Here is a 15300-nt window from a genome sequence, read left to right on the forward strand (position 1 = left end):
CTCCAGATCCCCGCAACGTCAGAGTGGCATTCCATACACATGAACGCCAACACGCCGTCATCAAGCTCGCATCTCAAGACTGACCGTCAACTCACGACGGGCGCCAGTTCTCACTCGCAGCGCGTTTACGCAAAATGCCATCCTTGCCTGTTTCTCGACACACGTAGATGCATGCTTCACTTAATGGTAGAATGACGCAAGGCACAGAAGGGAATAATCAATATTGGTATACAGCTTTCTACCTCAACACGCCACTATCTAGAGCAGTGCCACTCCAGCCAGACCAACAGCACCCAAAGCCCACGAGGCAACCTTCGCTTGTGTTGCTGCGCCGGTGGTCGGTGTGGCTGATGCTGCACCTCCACTGGTCGCCGAGCTCGGGCTTGCGTCTGTTGATGATGTTCCGTTGGGGTTTCCGGAAATGTTCTCCTGGGTAACACTCATGCCTGTTTGGTTCTTGCAGTCTTCACTGAAGTTGATCTGGGCATTGTTGACCAAGGTTACGTCCGCGCACTATGGACATTAGCGATTCTGTTGTAACGGGAAAGTCCATGAATAGTAAGCTTACCTGGTATAGACCACCCGCCTCGTGGTTGTTGGTAACGACTTGTATTGAGGCCTTGGTGCCGTCCGAAACGTTCAATCCTGCCGGTACGGCGACCGAGCCTAAGCAAAAGTCTCCAAGCCCTGAGACCTGGAGCTGCTGTTGTGCGACAATGCTAAACCCATCCCCCGGGTTATCGCCAATGGCCATGTACACAGCGACATTCGTTTGTGGATGCTCCATGTGCAGTTGTATTGGGCCACCGCCAATGGGGAAGTCGGTGCGTTGTTGTTGAACATCGTTGAAACCTCCGCACGGGAAGTTGCCCTCAGTGTCGTCGGTGAACCCACGCGCCGCAGGAAACTTGAGTTGAAAATGAGCGAGGGAAAGAGGTAGGAACGCGAGTGTGAGGATGCTATTGGAAAGCATGTTTACGGTTCGGAGGTAGATGTAGGTATTGATGTCAAGGTAGAGAGGAAGACGCGGTTGACTTTGTATAGAGAAGCGCGAGAAAGTCAGGAATGCAACAATGAACAGCAAGCGAACGCTGGGAACTCCTGCCGTATTTATTGCAGCTTAGGTTGGAACGCATCTTGCCATGCCGTGTATTCCGTCCAGTGAACCGCGTGCCTCGCGCGTGAGCACTGATGGCCACATGCATTTAACCTGCGTTTCAAATAGGCCGACGATCTAAGCAAAGAACAGTAAGTGAGTGATATTCTGCATCGGCGGCGGCACTCGCTAATGTGCAAGTTATCAGGGTACGCTATGTTGTGGCGCGCTGGGTGAGCAAGTTTATTACCAAAGCAGTGGTTCTATGGCGGAAGCGACTAGCGTCGAACATGGATCTATTCCACCCATGAGAATTCCGGTGACACTCTGAGACCTGGACTATGGTTCTACACCGGCTTTGAAGATCAAAATCATGGGAATAACACGTTCATGAATCGCATGTTCGGATCTTGTGTGGAACAAGCTTTGTGGACCTGTCGATAATGTTAGCACTTCGTGGGTCAAAATGTTTGGCCGAGCACGGAGCGATAAGAAAGGTTCCGTGAAGCATGAATTAATTGAGGCGCTGATGTGAACAAGTAACTTTGTCATGACAAGTTTTCTTATGAATGCATAGGTGTGGTTGAGAATCTAACTTAATGGGCCGCAACTTGGTTGAACCTGCCAAATGCCAGTTCGCCGACAAAAGCACCTGCCAAAACAGACAAAAAGTATCCCACATTATATGTCATAACTGCCAACATGCTGTTGAGGAGTCAGCTTCGACCAAGGCAATGTACAAGCATGCATATTACTTACAGGAGGTATCCGACACCAGCCGCAACCGTCATTATGAGTGCCCTAGGCAGATCGACACTGAACCTCCATGGCTGAATATGAGATACAGGCGCCGAGACAACCCGCACATCTTCCTGGACACCATTTGTTGTAAGAATACCAGTCATCGAGTTGGCGTCGTCCGTAGCTTTCTCGATAACCGCTCTTTCGCCAGCAACGACAACATATCGTCGCTTCAAGGCGCTCTTAACTGCTCTGACCTCAAGCAAGGTTTTCGCTGTAAAGACTGCACGGAGGAGGATGGAGAGGAAGATAAGGAAGATGCATGTCCCAGCGTATTGACCGGCAGTCGTAGGGGTCCATGCTTCGGAGTATAGCGGAGTGTTCGTCGCCGTGAAGAAAGCCATTGCCATGCTGCCATGTGACGAAGTACCCATATCCATGCCGCCCATATCCATCGAACTAGTAGCCGTTTCGTGACCCTCGTGAGCGACCATGGTGCCAAGCTGGGTGTGTGTGTGCGCGTAATCGATGAGAATGTTTCTGACGATGAGGCTCAGAAAAGTGTACGTCTGGGTTGTGTGGGGTGATTAGATATCGAAGACTAGGTACTGAGTTCCAGACTGCTAACTCGGTACTGGGGAGATGATCGCTTAAGAGTCCTTGGTACGTTATGGGGGTTGCACGTTCGCTGGTTCCGATTGCGCAAGTAAAGACGCTTCAGCATGAACGCATAACCTGGGGGCGTTGATTTCGTGTTGCAGTGTATACAAGTTAAGTGAGTGAGTAGGATCTTGCGACACTCAAGAAAATGTCAAGTCTGGGCTGATGCGTGAAGCGTCAGGGCATGTGAGCACGTTTCTCGGCACTGCCTTCCCGCCTACAAGTAAGAGAGAGCAACCTCGAAGCCACGGACGGCCTGCAGCGATGCACCTGCAGCTTCGGTGGGCCATGGCGCGCTGCCGGTGACTACGAACGAACGGGCGACGTTCAAAGAGCCGTGAGATCCAAGAGCGACTTTGAGCATAATTAGCCGTCTTTGGTTAGCACGCGAAGCTTGACCTACGCCACGGCCAGGATGGTGCCCACTGGCCCTCAATCCAGGCCCCGCAGTGCATCGAGCCTGCATGTGGGAGGCGATTGATTACACTCGGCACTACGGAAACATTGGATTATTGCTAGAACGTATCTGAAGGTGCTCCATGTGTGACACTTCCTCTACATCACTATCGGTCTTCATTATTCCTATGACACTGCTACATTCTATCCATCTCCCAAAGTACTAGAGTGTATCTTCGTACCCACAACTTATCAGTCGATGACACCATCGCCCTAGTTACGTCTTTTGACTTGTTTCCGACCGAGCCAGCATGCAATAAACACCAAGGCTAGGCTTTCGCCCGTCCGTCATTCGCAAACGCCCAACTTCGCATCTATTCCAGGCCTGAAATCATCAGCCAAACGACGGTTGCGTAATCGCAGCGGCGCCCATCATGAGCCACAACCACATGTCGATGGGCTCTATGGGCATGTTGCCCGAGCTCACAGAATGGCCAAATTTCTACTACGCAGTAATAGGGGCAGCAGTAGGCGTCGCAACAATTTTCAACGTCTACAACTACGTGCTATACCGCCAAAGAATGCTTACAATAAGAGGCGGTTCGCAGACACCCGCAAAGCCGAGGTCATGGTTCCCTCTTGGAAACGCGACACTCTTCGCATTAACGCGCGAAGCCTCTAACTTCTCTCTCCACATACCACTAAAGGGTCGCGTACTCAGATTACCAACAGTCGGTCGATCGTCCTTGGTTGCAGCAAACGTAGTAGTCCTAGTCGTCCTATGTTTGTACGGCTTCGATGTGACGGACCAGTTCAGTATGGAAAATATTGGCTTCCGTTGCGGTGTGGTTACGATCGCCCAACTACCTATCATCGTCCTACTAGCGGGCAAGAATAATGTAATAGGGTGTCTTAGTGGTGTCAGTTATGAACGTCTCAATTGGCTTCACCGGTGGTGCGCTCGATGTATGCTTCTCACAGCTACTATGCACATGGGGTACTTCTTCAGTGCCTGGGCACCGTACGACTACATTGGCTACCAACTCAAGAACAACAAGATTGTGTGGAAAGGCCTTGCCGCCTGGTGCACGCTGGCGTGGATCGTCTTCAGCTCTATGACACCCATTCGTGGCTGGAACTACGAAATATTCGTTATCCAACACATCGTCTCCTTTGCGGTATTCCTTGCGTTCGTTTACATTCATACCCCTATCGAGATGAACGGCTATGTTTGGGCACCCGTTGCCTTTTTCCTGTTTGACCGTGTCTTCCGCGCGCTCCGACTACTATACATCAACACATCCTTCTTCCATCCATCGTTGAAGAAGCGGGGCCAGATCGATGGCTTCTGGGTATGCAAAGCTGAGTTCACACCTCTTCCACACAACACCACACGTATCGTTGTCACCAATCCTCCTATCAGCTGGACCCCTGGCCAGCATGTATACCTATCTTGCCATTCCCTAGTACCACTCCAAAGTCATCCATTCACCGTGGCATCGATCCCAGAAGATGGAAAGATGGAGTTCTACGTCAAGGCTGAAAAAGGCGGGACAAAACGTTTCTTTCGGCATGCTGAGAGATCTGGCAGTCTGGTTGGAGTGACTGCGAAAGCCAGGAACGTGACCATAGAAGGCCCCTATGGCACTTTGAGACCACTTCGTCAATTTGACAGCGTCGTTCTCCTAGCGGGCAGCACTGGTGGAACCTTCACCCTTCCGCTCCTACGCGATTTACTCCAAGGCTGGAAGGAGAACGCTCGTGATAGTCCAGACAGCACTTCATTCTTGAAAGCGCCAACTGGCGCCGTCACACGACACCTTCGCTTCGTATGGGTCGTCAAGAGTAGAGGCCAACTCAGTTGGTTCTCTAAGCAACTTTCCTCCATATATACCGAGTTCGAAGCGCTGCAAGAAACACTTCGCGATATCAAGCTCGAGATGACGGTGTACATCACCTGCGACGAATCCTTCACCGAAGAGCACATTTCTTTACTCTCGGGTGTGACAGCACCCAACACGAACGCAGCACAGCAGCAGAAGGAGCCCAAGCACGGCGCAGTGCAGTATAGATCGCCTCAACAGATGACAACAGAAAGCAGCACGACAAAGTCAGAGAAGGAGGGTTATCAAGAAGTCGCATCTCTCAATTCTGAAAGCCTCGATGTCCAACAAACGTCCTGTGGTCCGAACGGCACATGCTGTTGCCGCGCTGCCATCGACGAATCGGAGTCTTCTCCAGCCGGCAAAACCGTATGTGCCTGCTCGAAACCCAAAGCCAATGCATCATCTCGTCCCACTTCCTTCGTACCTTCTACTCCATCTTCTCTTGAACCAAGTAAGAAGGTTGTCGTACATCCTGCGATAGCGGTATACTCGGGTCGACCAAGAACACGCGATATTATACGCAGGTCATTGGAACAGGCGCTGGGAGAGAGTGCAGTGGTGGTGTGTGGGCCGCAGGGCTTAGTGGCGGATGTGAAGCAAGATGTCGTTTGCTTGAGCGATGAAAGGGCAGTGCATAAAGGAACGGGCGCGCAAGGCATATACCTGCATACCGAGAGCTTTGGATGGTGATATTCGCGACGACCAATAAGTGTTCGTTGAATCTGTCACGTCGTGAATGTTCTCATCCGTTAATGAAGTATGGTAGTGGTAACATTCGTTGCGAAGAAATAAATAAGACTACAGATGCAAACCGTTTCATGACGGTGCAACGCCTCAACGCCTATCCAATCGAATCCACAATATCGCTCAAAAGATGCTAGTATGTTGGCGAGAAGATGTGATGATAAAAAACAAGACCAGATGCAGTGATGACAAAGGGAAGAGATGGTAGATAGGACGCGACCCAATGGCTCGCTTTCAATCCACAATCATCAACGCCGAAACACCACTCCGTTTGATGAACAAAGGAAATGGTATCTGCCCTCCAGTTTTCCAACGCCATGGGAAGTGTAAACCAATACACCCATTATCTACTCCTCGTCGTGTCGTTGTAAGTGTCGTAATCGTTCCGGGGCTGTTACAGATCGTCCGTCCTACCGGACCATGCGTTTGCTGCGGACAATGAAGGGAGATGGCATCTCCGGCTCGGTCTCTGGGTCCCATACTGCAGGCGGGCTGATACCGCCAGTCCTCTTGACAGGACTCCTTCGGCCACCATATCCGAAGCCTTTCTTCGCGCCACCCTCATCTTCACTCATAGTGTGCACAGGAATACCGCGGGCTTGTTGAAGCTCGACCAATGTGCGACCCTGAACACCACCGTTGTTGCGCATCGCTTGCACACGGAACGCCTCATTGCCCTTCTTTGATGGGAGACCAGCAAATGGTATGGACTTTGTTGTGGCGCCGGTCTTGCGCGGCGACGTCGATGGGTTGTCCGTGGACCTGGCCTTCTGTCGAGAAGGAGATGCAGCGACAATGGGTACGGCAGAAACGGGGCGAGGCTTCGTAGTTCTGGGACCCAGTAGGTTTGGTGTGCTTCCGAGTCGGGCGTTCGCCTTTAGTAGTGGTGCTTGAGCGTTCGCGAGCACTTTGAAAGGGTCTTCACTCATAGGACGACCACCAGAGGCGCTTCGTGCGCGGGTTGGCGATGGCAGCACGGGAAGGTCGTCGTCATCGTCGAAGTCGGCATTCCACTCAGCTTCAGTGGGCGAAGGAGGAACATCGGCTTCCCACTTTTTGGCACCTTCCTTGGCCGCAGCGAAGATGTTTTGCTTAGGTTGCTGGTTGCGACGGGGGGAAAGGGAAAGTCCCTTGAGTGAGGCAGGCGCGGGCGACGGCTCAGCCATCTGAACATCCATGGGAGAATCCGGTACTTGTGTGGTGGAAGGCTGGGAGAACATTGTGCGGGCGCGAACGAGGGGGCCTCGAGACGGTCGCTTTGCCTTTGGTTTGGGTGCAATGGTGACGTCCTCGGTGTGATCATCTAGAGAGAGTGACGAAAGGTCTGTTCCACTTGCGAAGTCGGAATCTGTGTTGAGCGTGTTCTGGGAAGTGTTTGTAACGGCACCTTCAGCCTCTGCTGAGAACAAAGCCGAAGGTTCGGTTGCCGCCATGGTGGGTGTGTTTGAACGAGGAGCCAGCTTTGGTGATGTGCTCAGACGGTTGGGGTACATCTTCAAAGCGCGCTCTACCCGCCTGTTGACCTCGCCCTCAAACGTCGCCTGGAGGTGCGCCAGCTCTTTTTGTACCCGCTGCTCTGTTTGGAGCTTCACTTGCCTCTCAATCTCCAATTGTGCCTTGACTTCCCACTCTCGTCGTAACTGGTCGTCCAATTCTTTACGGATACGTGAAATGGCCTCGCTTGCTTCCTTCTCTCGCTTCGCTGTGAGCATACGTTGCTCTCGGAGATCTTGTCCCAGCTTGACGACCTCCTGCTCTTTGCGCATGAGCTTGACAATGGGCAAGTTGAGAAGGGCGGCAGTGTCTGGCCTGTGATCGGGTGTTGTGTTGAGGCAGCTGGCGATGACTTTTCGGAGCTCTGCTGAATAGCAAGCAGGTATGTCAGGGTATCGACCCAGCTTGATCTTGGAGATGAGTTCGAAGTGAGTCTTCGCGTTGAAGGGAGGTGACTTGGTGCACATCTCGTATATGATGCAACCGAGTGCCCAAATGTCGGAATGGGGTCCATATTGCTCCGCCTTGCAAATCTCAGGCGACATGTAGAAAGGAGTACCAACGTAGGTAGAGGCGAAATCGTGCGATTGGAGGATCTTGGACAGACCGAAGTCGCCCAGCTTGACACTGTTGTCGTCTCCGAGAAAGACTGCGGGTTGTTAGTACAATCAAGCGACAACATAAGGACCAAATACTGACTGTTTTCAGGCTTAAGATCTCTGTGGAGAATCATAGGCTTGCGTGGGTCACGGACTGGCTTCGCATTGCCAACCAGACCCATGACGTTGCGGCCTGCCGCAGGGGGGTCTTCACCATAATGGCAGCGGTACAAGGCGCTGACGATTTGGCTGAAAATGCTCCAGACAAACTCCTCCTCACAAACTTGGTTCTTGTTCTTTAGGTCTCGAATGACGCGTCCGAGGTCGCCGTTTCCGCAGTATTCCATGTAGAGGTGGAGGTCTTGCGATGCCTTGATGTGGTCACGTTCGAAGTAGGCGACAATGTTGGGGTGTCGGAGCTCCTTCAGGATAGACAGCTCAGCCTGCAGCTGCTCGCGTTCCTTCTGCGACATCTTAAGATAGCTGATTTCCTTGCGGCAGAGGATCTAGGCGGCGGTTAGCAAGTTGCGTGCGCAGGCTCTGTCGTGGTTGCATACATAACCATCTGACTTTCGCTTGACCTTGCGAATGATACCAAAGGACCCATGGCCTATACAATGTCAGTACGCGTCTCCCGTCGTATCCCAAGGTCCGGCCGTACCAATCTTCTCGAGCACATCGTACTTTTCTTCCTCGGGCATGGTGAAGATATTGCTATTGCTCAAAAGACATGCAATTATGGAATGTAGGTAAGGGTAGCAAGCTGCTGGGTTAGTAGAGGGCGAAGGTAGTGACGGGTGTAGATTATGTACAATGAATGGGTGGGATGGAAGCCAGGTTTCCTTGGTGTTTGGGCCTGTTTACGCTAACGCCCGTCAACCCAGCAACGCCCACGTTTTGCAGTTGCCAGGTGGGACGCACCCCTGTCACCGGCCTTATCGATAGCACGCCGATCTACGCCGCCACTCGTCATCGCATAACAATCAGTAGTCACTCTCGCAATATGTCGGGGCCAGCGAGTGAATCCACTTTTTGCCACAGCCATGGACGTCAAGAAGAAGTACGAGATCGAGGCGGCCCTCGCGACAGAAGCCCAGGCCATCTCGTCGGGCCAGCTCAAGGAAGAGAACCCGCTAGACTTGAGTGATGATTTCAGGGTCTTTTGTGAGGCATGTCGGAGGGGAGACTTAAAGGTTTGCCAGGAGATGATCTCGACGGGTGTGAACATCAACGCCAGGGATAAATTCGATTATACACCTCTTATCCTAGTAAGACACCCTTCTGCTTTGTCTGGACATTTTGTTACCTGAACAAGAGCAATGCGCTGACCGCTGAAGGCTAGTCTTTGCGGTCACTACGAAGTCATAAGGTTGCTTCTTGAAAACGGCGCACTCTGTGAAAGAGACACTTTTCAAGGGGAGCGATGCCTGTACAACGCCCTCAACGACCGTATACGCAACTTGCTATTATCCTACGATTACGCAAAATCTTCCAACCCCCTCCAACCGCTGGCGGCGCACATTACTTCACTCCTCACGAGGACTTCGCCTAAGACGACGGACATCACAATCACAGCCTATGGTCAAGAATTCCACCTTCATAAATTTCTCCTCGCGGCACGATCGCCGTACTTTGCGAAGAAGCTGGAAGCGGCACCGAACACGGCCTCGTGGAAGCTACCAAACACCATACCCGCAGAGTCGCTAGGCGTGGCATTGCAGTATCTCTACTTCCAAGAAGTCTCAATACGCAGAGCGTTACATGGACTGAGTGATGAGCAGGAGCTAGTGGTGCTAAGCGGCATAGATAAGATTGGCAAGCAGCTAGAGATAGAACGTTTGTTCGAAGATATTACAGAAGTCTCGGATCGAAGATTATTGCGTCAGCGACGCGCGGAGGAATTGGAACGGGGCCGAGATCAACTAGAAGGCTGGTTCAAGAACAACGTCCTCCGGCACAAGCGGGTCGTGGACACTGCAAAGGTGGACAATATACAATGGGACCGGGAGAACTCCATCTTCGCCGACATACTACTGCGTGCCGACGATGATGACGAAGATCAAGATTCCGAGGGCACCGATCGGTCACCAGGGCCATCAGAGTCATCCACGCCACCTGTGCGAAACACTCCAGGGCCTCTGTTAGGAATACCAGTCGGACCTGGTCGCGCACGTTCGAGGTCGCCTTCACGTCAACAAGCGCCTCGTAAATCAACCATCTTCCCCGCGCACCGAGCTATGCTATTGCGTTCTGAGTACTTCCTGACCATGTTCAGCTCTCAGTTCAAGGAAGCACAAGACACACCGCATCTGCAGATTGTGACCATCGACTGCTCGCCAGCAGTTTTGGAGACTATCCTTACATTCATGTACACCGAACGTGCTGACTTTGGTTTGGATATTGCAATCGATGTGCTCTTTGCGGCAGATCAGCTCTTCATCGAGAAGCTGAAGCAACGCGCCGCCATTATCATTTCCGCACTGGGTAACGGCGCAACCTCAGCAGTCGAGTCAGACAACCCACGGGGTGCTACAGATGCAGATGAAGCAGTGGATATCTATGAAGTCATCCGAGCCGGGTGGGACACAAGAGTACAGCGGCTTGAAGAGTTTGCTGCGCGATACATCGCCTACCGGCTGGAACACTACATAGACCAACCTGAGTTTGCAGAGCTAGTCCAGGAATCTGCAAATCGCGTCAAGGCACGTCAGGAGACCGATACTGTCGAACTCGTCGACGACATCCGATATTACCTCTCGGAACGATTCAGGCTGCGCTTTGAGGATAGCGGGCTAGATGAGATGATGGATGAGAACGCAGCTATGCAAGCCAGTACCGATGGAGATCTTGTTGATGCTATGGGCGATTTCGCGCTAGAGGACGGTATACCTAATAAGCTGCAGCAAGATGAGAACATGGCGTCGGTCGAGCAGCAAATTGCTGCTGGTGTCATTAGAAATCTGGATGGCGAGGAAGTCGGTGATGAATTTGCTCAAGATGCGATGAATTATCAAATCCTACTAGGGAAGATAGACACGTTGCTCGAGAAGCTAAACTTAGATGCTTAGACAGAGAATCCAACCAAGCTTCATGCTAGATGCAAATTCACTTGCATGGACCGTAGCCCTCCAAGGCGCACGATTGGTGACATCATGGTGGGGTTCGGTGCGCAGCTCCCCGCCAAATGGTCGTTGACAGCTTGACAAATACCGTAGCAACTCATAATGCGCGTCATTGCCCGAGCGACCTCAACTCTTCAAACTCCAACGACTCGGCTCTTACCTCAACATTTAGGAAGAGCTTCAATCGCAAGGCCGCGACTATTCACAAGCTACCAAGCAATACCAACGCGCAAAGTACTTCCAAAACAACACATTGCCAATATGTCGACCGAATCTACACAGTCGCAGGCATGCTGCAACACACCTGCGGTGGTCAGTAAAGGCTACCAGCCAAAGGGTGATTATATTGAGGTAGACGGATTGAAGACCTGTACGTCCAACACCGAGACATCACGTCACGTCCCAATTAACTTCTACAGACCAGACCGGTCCCAAGGACGCAAAACAAGGAATTCTAGTCGTCTACGACATCTTCGGATTCTTTAATCAAACACTGCAAGGCGCTGATATCCTGGCTTACACCGACAGCCAGAAGTACCAAGTTTTCATGCCTGATTTCTTCGAGGGCAACCCAGCCGACATATCCTGGATGCCGCCAGACACCAAGGAGAAGGAGCAAAAGATGGGTGAGTTCTTCAAGTCGCAAGCTGCGCCTCCGAAGACACTGCCGCGCATTCCGAAGATTGTCGACGAACTCAGCCAGAAGAACGGCATTGAGAAGTGGGCTATCATTGGCTTCTGCTGGGGCGGAAAGGTATGAACAAGGTGATTCGACCTTGATGCATGTGCTAACACCGCACAGATTGTCAATTTGTCGTCCATGGAAGGCACAAAGTTCAAGGTTGCCGCTGCGTGCCACCCCGCCATGGTTGCTGGCGACGACGCCCCCGGCATCAAGATTCCCTACATCATGCTTCCTTCCGGCGATGAGCCTAAAGACGATGTTAAGAAGTGGGAGGAGGGTATCAAGGTTCCTCACGTTGTAGAATGGTTCCCAGACCAGATTCACGGCTGGATGGCGGCACGCAGTGACCTTGAGCAGGAGAAGGTTAAGAAAGAGTATGAGCGTGGGTATAAGATGGTGTTGGACTTCTTCCACAAGCACATGTGAGTTTGATAGAGCTGTGGTCGTGTAGAGTTAGATGCTGAGTTCGCTAGGGGTTCCGAGGCGAAGCTCTAGTATGAAGGTAAGCAATGTCGACAAGGAATAATATATATGATTTTATGACATGAAAATGCTGTTTTAACACTGTAAACAAGCTGACTGCGAGTATTTCACTAGCGCGCTCTGGAAGGCCCCATAGGCGAGGATGACAGCCCAGAGGTGGCGTGCAAGCAATTTTGAAGCCGCGCAACCATCATCAACTCGTTGGACTCATCGCCAATGTGGAAAAGGTCCGACGGAGTGGGATAGAGGGCGTCGCAGGATGACGAGAGTAGGGTGTGGGGCTCTTAGCCGTGGGGTTACTCCATGGGGCCGTGTGCATTGGCGTGCCCAGGTGGAACGGCGGTTTAAATGCCGAGGGCACGTCGGCAATTGATCACGTTGTGGACGAACATGTCGCAGGTTATCTAGGAGCATTGGGCGTACTTCGGCTTACTTTTGTCGCGACTTATCTCTTCGGTGTATTTCTGTGTTTTGCTCTCGTACATTCTCCAGCCACGAGACATAGAAAGCACATCTCATCATGGCTCTCGGTGCGTGTTCCCATTTCGTGCAGCAACAGCCGCGGCGCGCTTGTCACGTCAACCCCCAACCATGTCTCTACCCAACTCACGTCGTGCATATAAACTGACCCGGCTTTCAAGCACCCGTAGCAGGCGCAATTGCAGGTGTTACCGCAGCTGCCGCCTACATCGACGCCAAATACCACATCACGAAAGACCTCAAGAGCCAACGCGTCCTGAAGGCTGCCGCGCGCGACCTCGAGAGAAATGGTAAGCCCGAGCTCTGTAGACTGTCAGTCTGCTGTATTCTAACAAGACACCAGCACAAGGCAAGGGCCAGTCTCTGTGGTACCAATTCGAAGCCCAAGTCCGCCGCCTGCCCTCGACCGAAGAATGCATCTGGTCTCGCACCGGCTGCTACACATGGGCCGAAACCTACGCCAATGCCTGCCGATATGGCCAATACCTCCGCCAAAATGGCGTTGTCCCCGGTCAGCTCTTCGCCATGTACATGATGAACCGCCCCGAATTCTTGTTCGCACACCTCGGTAGCTGGAGCATAGGAAGCGCGCCAGCGTGGATCAACTACAACCTCGCAGGCGATGCGCTGGTGCACTGCTTGAAAGTGAGTGGCGCCAAGGTGTTGCTTGTGGACGAGGATCAAGAGTGCAGAGATCGTATCGAGGCTGTGAGAGAGAGGCTGGAAAATGAGCTGGGCATGACTGTCCTAGTCCTCGACACGGCTCTGAAGGGAGAGATTTCCAGGCTGGAACCCGCGAGGCCCGAGGATGAGCTTCGGGTGGGCATGAAGGGGAAGTTCCCCCTCTTTCTGTTCTATACAAGGTCAGTGAGCATCATGGCAGTTGTTGCTGGAGCGGTGCTGATTATGACAGTGGCACGACTGGACACCCAAAAGCTTGTCCTTTCGAAACCCAGAGAGCGGTCGGTTTGACTCAGCGTGTAGGTGCAATGGGGCTCAAGTCCGGGCCCAACGGCGACAGATGGTATGTCTGCATGCCTCTATACCACGGCACTGGAGGCACTACAGCACTCGTCTGCATGGTCACCGGTCTCACATGCTGTATCGGAACCAAGTTCTCGACATCCAGGTTCTGGACCGACGTACGCGATTCGAGATCTACCGCCATCGTCTATGTGGGAGAGACCGCTCGCTACCTTCTCAACGCCCCTCCAAGCGATCTGGATCGGAAGCACAATGTCAGAGCCATGTTCGGAAATGGCCTTCGCCCTGACGTATGGCAGCGATTTGTCGACCGCTTCGGTATCGAGGTCGTTGGTGAATTCTTCAACAGCACGGAAGGCGTCATGGCGCTGTTCAACGGTTCTCGTGGACCCTTTACCGCCACGTCAGTCGGCCACCAGGGTATCATCGATCGCTGGCGCACCCACAATACCTACGTCCCCGTCGAGGTCGACATCGTGACAGGAGATCTCCTCCGTGATCCCAAGACCGGCTTCTGCAAACGAAAGGCCTACGAGGAGGGAAGTGAGATTCTCGTCCAGATGCCAAGCGAGCAAGCTTTTGTCGGCTACTGGAACAACCCCGATGCCACAGAGAAACGCTTCGAGCGCAATGTCTTCAAGAAAGGCGACCTATATTACCGCACTGGCGACGCACTGCGCCGCGACGCTGATGGCCGTTGGTTCTTCATGGACCGCCTCGGTGATACCTTTCGCTGGAAATCTGAGAACGTCAGTACAGCAGAAGTCAGCGAAGCACTTGGCTCCTTCCCAGGGATTCAAGAGGCAAACGTTTATGGCGTCGAAGTGCCTGGCTTTGATGGCCGAGCAGGCTGTGCAGCTATTTACATCGACCCTGCTCATCTAGACTCCTTCAATTTCAACGCGCTACTTGCGCATGCGAAGAAGAAGCTGCCAAAGTACGCAGTACCTGTGTTCTTGAGGGTCCAGAAACAACAAACGACAATGCACAACAACAAGCAGAACAAGGTTCCATTGAGGAACGATGGCATCGATCTAAGGAAGCTTATGGAAAGGGCGGACAAGGAAGCCAAGGAGCAAGGGAAAGAAGAGGCGGAGTACGACACCATGTACTGGCACCCTGCTGCTCTTGGATCCGGCAAGGGCAAGACTGGTAGCGACGACGGCTATGTTGTTTTTACCATGGCGGACTGGGATTTGCTTAAGGGAAGCGTGGATGTAGAGGGCGGTGCCAAACTATGAGCTTTCCGTTTTTTATGCGTGCTTGGAGTTTTTAGCTAGCGTTCTTGTTTCGAATAGATTGTACATCTACATCCTAAACAAATCCTAACGATGCACTTAGGTAACCATGAATGGCAGACCTGGGATGAATTTATAACTTCTCAAGAACAACCACACATCGCAGGACAACGTTTCGTATCACTAGAGAACTCTCGATGAATGCATTACACTAGTATCTCACATTAATCATCCTCGACTACATTCCTCCCTAGGCTGATGTATCGCCTGTGTTCTTAATGATGAACGGACTTTCCACATACAGCACGGTTGAGCAACATTGCGTGAAACTGCCCATCTTCTTCAACAGATACAAGCAACATCATAGCACCAATCGATATGGGATTGGAGTACATCGCATCTGTAATCTAGTATATAGGCTCTACTGCACTGGTAAGGCGACCCAGACGAAATCTTCTACTAAATGAGCTCCTGTTGAAGTTTCGTATTCTCATTGGTTTAGCTATTTGATCGAACCGTTTGAACGTAGGTAAGCAATAGTAGTAGGTTGTAGTTGCAATATCTATCAGTTCTGATTATGCAATCCGTACGCGTTGAACTAGAATACGTAGTACAGCCAACAATAAAATACTGTGATCGCTTGATTGTTGATATGATTATTCATGTGACTCAAAGAGACCAGTTTATGCTAT

At 51.9% G+C, this 15300-nt stretch overlaps 7 protein-coding genes across 7 annotated transcripts; 4 read left to right on the plus strand and 3 right to left on the minus strand.

Annotated features, from left to right (window-relative positions):
* Nucleotides 1–258: 258 nt before the first annotated feature.
* Nucleotides 259–973, minus strand: AA0111_g3584 (hypothetical protein; the record flags this gene model as incomplete). Its single annotated transcript, XM_028649486.1, has 2 exons — nt 259–513; nt 569–973. 2 exons carry the CDS (start codon nt 971–973, stop codon nt 259–261), a joined length of 660 nt encoding a protein of 219 aa, XP_028509222.1.
* A 719-nt stretch (nt 974–1692) lies between these two features.
* AA0111_g3585 (hypothetical protein) lies at nt 1693–2331 on the minus strand (the record flags this gene model as incomplete). The annotated part of the gene is made up of 2 exons (XM_028649487.1): nt 1693–1801; nt 1856–2331. The coding sequence occupies 2 exons, from the start codon at nt 2329–2331 to the stop codon at nt 1693–1695; spliced, it is 585 nt and encodes a 194-aa protein (XP_028509223.1).
* Nucleotides 2332–3327: 996 nt separating this feature from the next.
* AA0111_g3586 (hypothetical protein) lies at nt 3328–5469 on the plus strand (the record flags this gene model as incomplete). The annotated part of the gene is made up of 1 exon (XM_028649488.1): nt 3328–5469. One exon carries the CDS (start codon nt 3328–3330, stop codon nt 5467–5469), a length of 2142 nt encoding a protein of 713 aa, XP_028509220.1.
* A 464-nt stretch (nt 5470–5933) lies between these two features.
* AA0111_g3587 (G2-specific protein kinase) lies at nt 5934–8317 on the minus strand (the record flags this gene model as incomplete). Its single annotated transcript, XM_028649489.1, has 4 exons — nt 5934–7666; nt 7717–8122; nt 8174–8226; nt 8278–8317. The coding sequence occupies 4 exons, from the start codon at nt 8315–8317 to the stop codon at nt 5934–5936; spliced, it is 2232 nt and encodes a 743-aa protein (XP_028509221.1).
* Nucleotides 8318–8659: 342 nt separating this feature from the next.
* AA0111_g3588 (hypothetical protein) lies at nt 8660–10684 on the plus strand (the record flags this gene model as incomplete). The annotated part of the gene is made up of 2 exons (XM_028649490.1): nt 8660–8884; nt 8954–10684. 2 exons carry the CDS (start codon nt 8660–8662, stop codon nt 10682–10684), a joined length of 1956 nt encoding a protein of 651 aa, XP_028509224.1.
* A 315-nt stretch (nt 10685–10999) lies between these two features.
* AA0111_g3589 (hypothetical protein) lies at nt 11000–11918 on the plus strand (the record flags this gene model as incomplete). Its single annotated transcript, XM_028649491.1, has 4 exons — nt 11000–11108; nt 11158–11492; nt 11541–11845; nt 11897–11918. The coding sequence occupies 4 exons, from the start codon at nt 11000–11002 to the stop codon at nt 11916–11918; spliced, it is 771 nt and encodes a 256-aa protein (XP_028509225.1).
* A 508-nt stretch (nt 11919–12426) lies between these two features.
* AA0111_g3590 (Isopenicillin N epimerase component 1) lies at nt 12427–14611 on the plus strand (the record flags this gene model as incomplete). Its single annotated transcript, XM_028649493.1, has 4 exons — nt 12427–12436; nt 12548–12676; nt 12730–13249; nt 13300–14611. 4 exons carry the CDS (start codon nt 12427–12429, stop codon nt 14609–14611), a joined length of 1971 nt encoding a protein of 656 aa, XP_028508951.1.
* Nucleotides 14612–15300: the final 689 nt, after the last annotated feature.

Source organism: Alternaria arborescens, assembly GCF_004154835.1.
Source record: "Alternaria arborescens strain FERA 675 chromosome Unknown contig_6, whole genome shotgun sequence".
NCBI lineage: Eukaryota > Fungi > Ascomycota > Dothideomycetes > Pleosporales > Pleosporaceae > Alternaria > Alternaria arborescens.